Below are 8,799 nucleotides of genomic sequence, written 5' to 3' on the forward strand. Positions count from 1 at the left end.
GAGCACTCTTAGCTTACTTATTGCTCTATGGGTATGACATAGTGCTATCCCTTATTACCGATAAGAAAACAAGTCTAACTTATCCCATTTTTTCCAGGCGAGAAAGTGTGCGTACTCTGCGAAGCCGCAGCTCTCCGCCGTGACTTAAAATGGCGGTGCGGCGGTCACGGCGTCACCGGCCACTCCACCCGCTTCTACGCGCTGGTGGCGCCGCATTGCCGCGGGAAGTGGCAGCGCGCCGGCAGCCCCGACAAGCGCGATCACTGCTGCGCCAACCCTAACTTCATATTCGTGTAAATGCTTAGCTAGTGTAAATGAGTTTCTGAGATTCAACATCAGATTTAAATTAGGGATTGGCTTACATTGTTAGTTGGAAACTTTAAGGTACTTAATCTTTTTTTTTTGTATAAACATTTACATAGTATCAAAACCAAGATGACCCATTAGTGCCCTTGAGCTTATTTTGTCTTGTAAAATCCACCGTAATACAAAAAAAGTTATCTGTCAAGTGCGAACATTGCTACGCCAGCCCTAACTTCATATTCGTGTATCTAAATGCTTAGCTAGATTAACTTGTAAACAGTCAGCATCAAATAGATAGTGCTGGGTATGTGTTATCTATCTAAACAGCAAAATTATGTGCACTTAATATTTTGTATGTAATAGTTCTGTTAAAATATCGGTTATACTTTTCAAATTGTAACTAACCCAAAGTTAAGGCAACATGTAAGTCTCTATCGTACTCTAACCGTTTAATAAATTACATCCAAAAAAGTTGTTATTGTCAACCTATACGTACAGAAAACCATCAAAAAGAAGTTACTGCGCCACTCTAAATTGCATATCTATTTTTACAACCGCAAACTTCGAACCCTTACGAAGTTATAATGCAGTTTCAGAATCCCACTCCTCGGGCTCCCTATTGATGTTACAAAGTATCCAACTTCAATCAATCCACGCACCACGGACTTTACCCGAAAAAAAAAACTTGAACTCTATAAAGTTAGGGTTGAAAACCTTTTGGCCGTGTTTTGCTAGATTTAGACTAGAGATGTTCATGGCAGATACTATCATGCTTCAGTGGGTAAGGAATGCGTTCCACTTGAATAAAAAGTCTGGAAGTTGGTCATTTATACGGATCTATAGTTTGGCCCAGGACTCTCTTATTTTATGCATAGACAGAGAGAAGTCTTTGTGTTACGCTAGCACTAGCACCCAAAAGAAAGGGATCAGTATAATTAGATGCTGATACGCAATAATGTGTCAACCCACATCCATTTTGTAATAAGATGTCAACTCAAAAAATTGACGCTTAAAGTTGACATTTTATTGAAAAAATAATGTGGGTGTGGGGACACATTTTTGCTAAACATCATCCAATTTTCCTGGTTCTTGACAAGTTGTGTTTGACAGACTATATTATGTACCGGTACAATTTACTTCAACCGAAAGGGTGCGGTCTATAGACCCAAAGGCATTCTTATAAATTCGTAAGGTCGCGAGAAAGTAGCAAAAGCCGTCTACTTCTTACCTTGTTATAAAATTGCTATTACTAACCCTCTTGCCTCATTTTATAGGACTTAATGTAAGCCTCCATGTCAGCATGAAAAGCGTATTGAACTGATAAGAGTGATTGATGATAATGGACATTGAAATTTTTTATTTCGCTCGCCATTCTGAGGTCATTATGTTCAATTGTTCATTGATAACTTTATTTAAAACATAAAAAGGCTTTTGTTTAATGCTTTGTTATTTTTAAGGGCTTTACAAAATACAAAATAAAATGTCAGCGCCAGAGGTGAAGCTTTTTCTAAGCCGAAATGAAATATTATGCTTACCGTAGAATCACTAAACTAAGTATTGTTCAAAACGTAATTAAGCATAAAATAGATGTTTACGTTTTAAATTAGTTTGATGTTATTCTTCTACTTTTATTAAATATCTTGCCATAGAAATACGACATTCAAATAGGTAACAGTCACGTAAAGCCACGGACTATTGATTGTGTGCAAAGGAACCTAGATTGTCTTACCGATGGCTGCGGGTCCTCGTGTTGGTAGAGGCCTCGCTGGGGGTGGCTGCTTCCTGGTTCTTTCTTTACATTAATAATTAGGAAACAATTAGCTTGGTTTTTACGGAATATTATTGGGAATTGTGATATAATTCCTGTCGCGATTCGAATGACACTGAGTTATTGTTTTTTATCAGACCTTTTGTATCACCAGCCAGTGGCCGCGCTACTTCAGATGAGTTAGCAATTAGGTTGAATACTAAACATGATCAAAGATATTTGAGTTAAATTTCGACCATAGTTGGGAGTTTTTAAACTATATTTACGTGGTTATATAGCATGCATTTAGGCGGATAATATACCTTGTTGTATTATTAACCTCTTAACCGCCGTAGACTGATGTATAAGACATACAATATCCAACTCATTCCGCCGCAGTCTGATAAATAAGACGAATCGTGGTGTAACTTGACTCCATCCAACGACGGGCATTGCGTATTGTCGGCGATCCCGAACTTACTGACGGCATAGAACCTCTTAGCCTTCGAAGAGACGTTGGCTCTCTTTGCATGTCCTACTGTAAAGTTAATGTTCATCTATTTAATCCTTTTGCGAAATGTCTTAATTCTGAAATAATACAAATCAAACCAACGTAGCCAAACCAGTTCGTAGAACCACAATTACTTCTTGCTTCAGTTACGTGGTACTAGCATCCTCTAAGAAAGTTTAGAGTATGTGAATTCCGATCAAGCGTAATAGCTATTTTACCTTTTACCTATATGGTCTAAATGGCTCTTTTGTATTCAGTAAAAGCAAACACAATCGGCTTGTAAAACAATATTTTACACAATACGTGTTTTATTTTATAAAGCACATACGTTTTCATATTTTTATTTTGTTGGCTTACTTCCCATTCTCCCGCAGTCGATTGGGCACGAGGAAAATAAATAACCATGAAAATTTCAGTGGATTGGATATTTATTGCCAGTTCGATTGAAGTATATTGACTGTACGAGCATTTTTATGGCAGCTTAGTTTAACATTTATTTTTGCATCCATTAAAGTAGGTAACTGAATTCAAAATAACCCTTTTAGGTACAGTTAAGGGCATAAATATATATATATATATATATACATTCCAAAGGTTTCAAAAATATGTGTATGCTCTTACACCACCTTAGACAATAAAGTCGTGTTAACATATTTTTAAGCCATTTGTCTGGATCGATATTTTTGCCTTCGACTGTACTTAGTTGAGCGGACTAGTTCGATAGCAGATTTAAATGATATAGCTTTTTAACCAATTTTTGACCGAGCGTTACCGAAGGTCTCCGTTTCAGCTTGGACAAAATTGCTTTCGTATGTCCAGATGTTTCGTCTACAGGCATTTCTCAACCGACTTTCGTGAAATTTAGTGAGCAGATTCAAGAATTAAATGTTTTTTTTTTGTCGATTCAATTTTCGGTTTTTTTTCAAAATGGCGGAGCCATGGGGGTTCACGAGGTCTACAACTGACAGAGCCACTAGTTTAATGTATATATTTAACTATATTTCATATTATACTAGCGACCCGGCCCGGCTTTGCACGGTTAGTTCAACTAATTTACACAAAACGTTTACAAATTATACGTATAAACCTTCCTCTTGAATCACTCTATTTATTAAAAAAAACGCATCAAAATTGTTGCGTATAGTTTTAAAGATCTAAGCATACATAGGGACAGACACTACAGACAGACGGACATACAGCGGAAAGCGACTTTGTTTTATACTATGTAATGATAGTCAGCATCTAAATTAACGTTTCAGACAGACTTATTCAAGCTTAACAAAAAGATATGTCTTACATATAGAACTATTAAATTGTTTCGGATACTTCTGAACGCGAACGAAATCGAGGAAACTTGATCGAGGTATTCCTAGGCATATCACGATATGCCTTATAAAAGAGGCGGCAGATCGATACCCAGGTAGCAAAATGACGTCAGCGACGTCATATTGACGGCATTATTACGTCATAATGACGTCGCTGACGTCATAATGACGTAGAAATGCTACTGGGGTAGAAGCAATGTATTCGTCGTAAGTTTGGTTTGCGGCAAGATGGCGGAAAAGCATCAGTGATCGAGTTTAACTGTTACTTATCTACGGCATCATACGTGATTTAGCTGATTTCGCATTTTGTTTTGTTGTAAAATCGTAAAATAGACCCGCCTAATCTATATATATAAACGTAAAAGTCCTGACTAACTGACTGACACTTAAATCCACGCCCAGCCCAAACCGTTGGACCTAGAGAGCTGAATTTTTCACAATAGATAGCTTTTATGACGTTAGTATCCACTAAGAAGGGGTTTATCAAAATTCATTCCCTAAGGTGGTGAAAAAGAGGTTGAAAGTTTGTATGGAGATCATAAATTTTTTTGAGTGCGGGACTTGAAACTTCGTATAAAGGCATATTATTAAAATACTAGAAAAGTGATTTCAGCGTTTTTGAAAATTCATCCCCTAAGGTGGTGAAAAAGGGGTTGAAAGTTTGTATGTAGAAAATAAAATTTGGGAAAATATTCGATGGTGGCAAATATTCTTTTAACGTTATTTCATACGGTATTGATGAAGACTACACGATGATCTTTCATGTTGAATTTCTAAGTTCAATTTTAGAATACCGCCCATTCTATGAAACCACAATTCCATTAATATTATGCTTTCAATGCCAGTTCGATTAACTATCCATGCTTCAATGTCAACTTATCGAATCGCAGTCGAATAGGAATCAAACCTTCATTAATAATGTAACTACTCAGAGCGCGGTATAAAGCCAATTTTGCTGTCACAGGTTTAAGCCATTAATTCTCGAGTTATTACCAAAATTGCCTGTATTCGTTTTACTGAGAGACTTAAACCACTTTAAGTCTTATTACACCATGGGCTCATATTTAAAATGATTTTCAAAGTATATGAATGTGATGAAGTAAGTGAGTGAGTGATGGTATGAAGTAAGTGAATTGATGAGTATTAATTAAGCAGTGTATTTAAATATTGAATCGGTGTAAGGCCTCATTCTCATGAGCGCTTTTTCAACGCGCGTTAAAAAAGCGTTTGAATGACACAAATGGAAACATGTTTTTATCAAACGTTGCTGGATTTTCAACAACCCTTGGTCTTTATTTCGAATTTAGCGTGCGGGTAGATTTAAGCGTTTTTTAACGCGCGTTGAAAACGCGCTCGTGTGTAGCACTCTCGCACTTATGGTAGAAAATAAAATTGATTAACACATGTCAATAAAAAAAACTGTTAAATACTTATCGAACGAGCAAGCGAAGCGAAGTTCTTACATTCGACTTTACACGGCTGGCTAGGGGCACGTCCCGGCATTTCGATGTTTTTAACCTGAACCATCAGAGGATTGTTTATCAATCACTTAAGTAAATGTGTTCTAATTTAAATGAAATTAGTCAAACGTGTATATGAGGGCATACATTTATAGTCATTAAATTATGAGCAGGCTCGATCAAGGGATCATGGAGCTAGAAGACCCTAGAAGGCTTAAAAGCTAATTGTGAGAGGTCTTGCTATACTGGTCAACTCCTTTTCAAGAAAGTAAGCGTGGCTATAGTGCAGGTACATAAGTAGGGTAGGTGCGGACTGTTGTCTGCTCAATTGTAGTGGGTACGTGGAAAACTGGGCATTTAGGACGCATATAAAATATCAGTATCAGGTAACTGATTGAGTTGGACACCAAAACCTGAGGGTGTGCAGTAGTTTTCGGCGAATGCGAGTTCTCAGTTCGGGCAGGCGTGGCTCACTCCGCGATTTCGTCGCGTCGCTACAAGTACATGCGGCCCACACCAATTTGGGTGTCTAGCCATAGTAGTTACCGCGCACCGCTCCGGAACGGACGCCTGCTCGCCTGCTCGCTCTTGCGCCACCTAGCAGTCATATCTGTGGTAATAGATGCGTTTTGTTAAAGAGTGAACCTTCTGTACCAAGTACTATTAATTCTGTGGTTCGTGGCGAACTACTAGTATGTATTGAAATCGTAACGTAGATGTGTACGTATCTACGGTACAGTCTCCTGCAATAATATAATGTATTATTCTTATTAAATATGAAACACGCTCTTATGGCTCTACAAATAAGATCGTGCCAGATATTTTTGCGGCCTTCGTTGTGTAACATATTATTGCAGGTGAGAATACGTACGTAGACGCGCAGCAAACGCTACGAAATATATACCTACGCGTTCGACATTATTTCATCAGTTTACTGTAATTTTGTTTGACTGAATTTGCATTTATATAGTTTTGTAACTAGCTTTAAGAATTACTTCTAGCCATAATTTCATGTTTCATTTACGAATAATACCTACTTAATATGTGTTAAATAAAATATTTTAAACGAATTTTAGACGCTTCTAAGCGACAATTTCATAAATAAATAAATATTTTTTTAATTTAATAATGACTTAATTAACACCGTATATATTCTTTTTTTTGATAAATACCTATGAAGTATATATAGTGCTTGGAGCTTTGCTAAAAAATAATATTACTTAAATACGTTATTTAAATATTTTAAATAGTTATAATTATTAGTGTAATAATTTTTACAATAAAACATAGATAAGTACAATAGTTTGTGAATACATATCCTCAACGACTTGTGTAAATACAATGTTATAATAAATGCATTATAAAACTACGCTTGTTCTAATTATTCGAGTGTCCATTGGCGCCCTCATTTCTAATAAACTAATTAATGTTTATATTAATCACTATTATTACTAAAGTCAGACCAAGATAATTCTGTAACGATTTTGATGCACACACAGTGCAAGTGTTATTTTAAACGTCAAACATCTATGAAATTATGACGTATAAATAACACTTGCACTGCATATGCTATCAAAATCGTTGCAGACTGCTTGGTCTGACATGGCTATTCTTACTTTACGTGTACATTTGACGTGCCCCTCCCCCGCATAAATCGGCAGACTGTTTTGTACAGAAAATTAGAGACAAGGCGTCTCCGTTTGGTTATATCCTCTTTAAGTTTCTAGTGTCTATCGTTGTAAAAGAAGAGGCCGTATATTAAATACCTGAAGCGAACTCAAGCGCGAAGCCTTAGACCTTTCATGTGGCATTGTTGGATGTCAGAGGACAATAAGTCAAGAGAAAGTCAAGATTTCTAAACACTGGGACATAACTGGGACATTCTAGGAAAAGGAACAGATTATTTACGGTATAGTTTGTCAAAGGACTGAGAGAATACTCTTTGTCTTACACTACTAGCACCCAAAAGAAAAAGATGAGTATAGTTTTTTTTTGTTCTTATTTGCTGACAATTTAGTTTGACCAACTTGTATTTTTGATAATGCCGCATGATCTAAGGGTAGTTAGCGTAGGCCCTAATGAATTCGACTCTCATAGGTGTTATAAGAGAGAAGAGAAACCTGCTGAGAACCATAGAAAATAGACGAGGCAGAATGATAGGTCACTTGATAAGACACGACACTTTCTTTAACACTATATTAGAAGGCAAGATAGAAGCGAGAAGAGGCCGCGGAGAACCACGAGCAAGCTACACACAACAACTGAAAGCGAAAGCAAATGTCGTGTGTTACAGGGACCTAAAGAACCTGGCCGAGGACCGAGAAAACTGGCGCATACTCCACCGACAAGGGCCATGCTCTTAAATTATGATGATGATGTGTTATAAAAAAAATACGACTTAATTTTTACCGACTTCAATATTTCAAAAGGAGCTCAATTCCGTTGCATGCTTTTTTATTATAAAATAAGTCAGAAAAGCATCTATCACTACTTTGTCAAACTGCAACAAGTGATCAAGATGCACGAAATACTGTCCGCGCGCCAATTCCGTGCATTCGGAGGTCGAGGAAGTGGGGGGGGGGGGGGGGGGAAATGACACCACTCTGGCATGACGCCCAACATTCCTAACATTCCTCAGCCGTGCATGGAATTCGCGCGCGGACAGTACATTGCCGCTCGCTCGAAAAAATTTCGAATTCTAGGTTTCAGTGTGGCTACCATCAGTTTGGCACTGACATGCTACTGACACGCTAGCGTGAACGTAACTTACTTTCTATGCATCTCGCTCGAACTGACATATTAGTGCGAGACGTTGACGTATATGTCAGTGTTGACACTGTCAGTGACTCATGGTACGGGTACTACGGACTGTCTGGCTGTTACTACTTCACGCTTAAGGGGCCCACTGACTATCAGTCCGCCGGACGATATCGGCCTGTCAGTTAGAACAAAAATTTGACAGTTCCGAACAACTGACAGGCCGATATCGTCCGGCGGACAGTTAGTCAGTGGGCCCCTTAAAACCGCTGAACCGAGTTAGTTGAAATTTGGTGTAGAGATCGTTTGAGTCCCGGGAAAGGACAAAGGATAGTTTTTATCCCGGAAATCAACAATCAAAAGGATGAAACGCGGGGTGGAAGTGCGATAATTGATACATCGCTTGATAATTGATGCAAGCATAATATGCTCTAATTGAATGATTGATTAATTGATTGTGATTACACTTTATTTGGGCGTTTAGTTGTCTCTCAAGTAAGGAGGTTTGTATGGGGAACTAATCCATGCAGACGAAGTCGCGGGCAAAAGCTAGTAGACTAATAACTTATTGCTTTATAAAAGGTAAATTGTTTTCCAATTCGCTGTTTCCGAAAGATAAATTCAATTTAAGTGATTAATGGATATGGATACGAATAACGAAAAAAACAAATATGATTAATAGCTTTTTGACGACAG

At 37.7% G+C, this 8,799-nt stretch overlaps 1 protein-coding gene across 1 annotated transcript in view; it reads left to right on the plus strand.

Annotated features, from left to right (window-relative positions):
* The window catches only part of LOC134750226 (somatomedin-B and thrombospondin type-1 domain-containing protein-like), a 59,845-nt gene extending 59,396 nt beyond the window's left edge, over nt 1-449 (plus strand). The window contains exon 5 of the mRNA XM_063685371.1: nt 98-449. Coding sequence (XP_063541441.1) covers nt 98-297 — 200 coding nt within the window. The 3' untranslated portion in view covers nt 298-449. The remainder of the gene's footprint in view (nt 1-97) is intronic.
* The last annotated feature ends 8,350 nt before the right edge of the window (nt 450-8,799 follow it).

This window comes from Cydia strobilella, chromosome 19 (genome assembly GCF_947568885.1).
Source record: "Cydia strobilella chromosome 19, ilCydStro3.1, whole genome shotgun sequence".
Taxonomy (NCBI): Eukaryota; Metazoa; Arthropoda; class Insecta; order Lepidoptera; family Tortricidae; genus Cydia; species Cydia strobilella.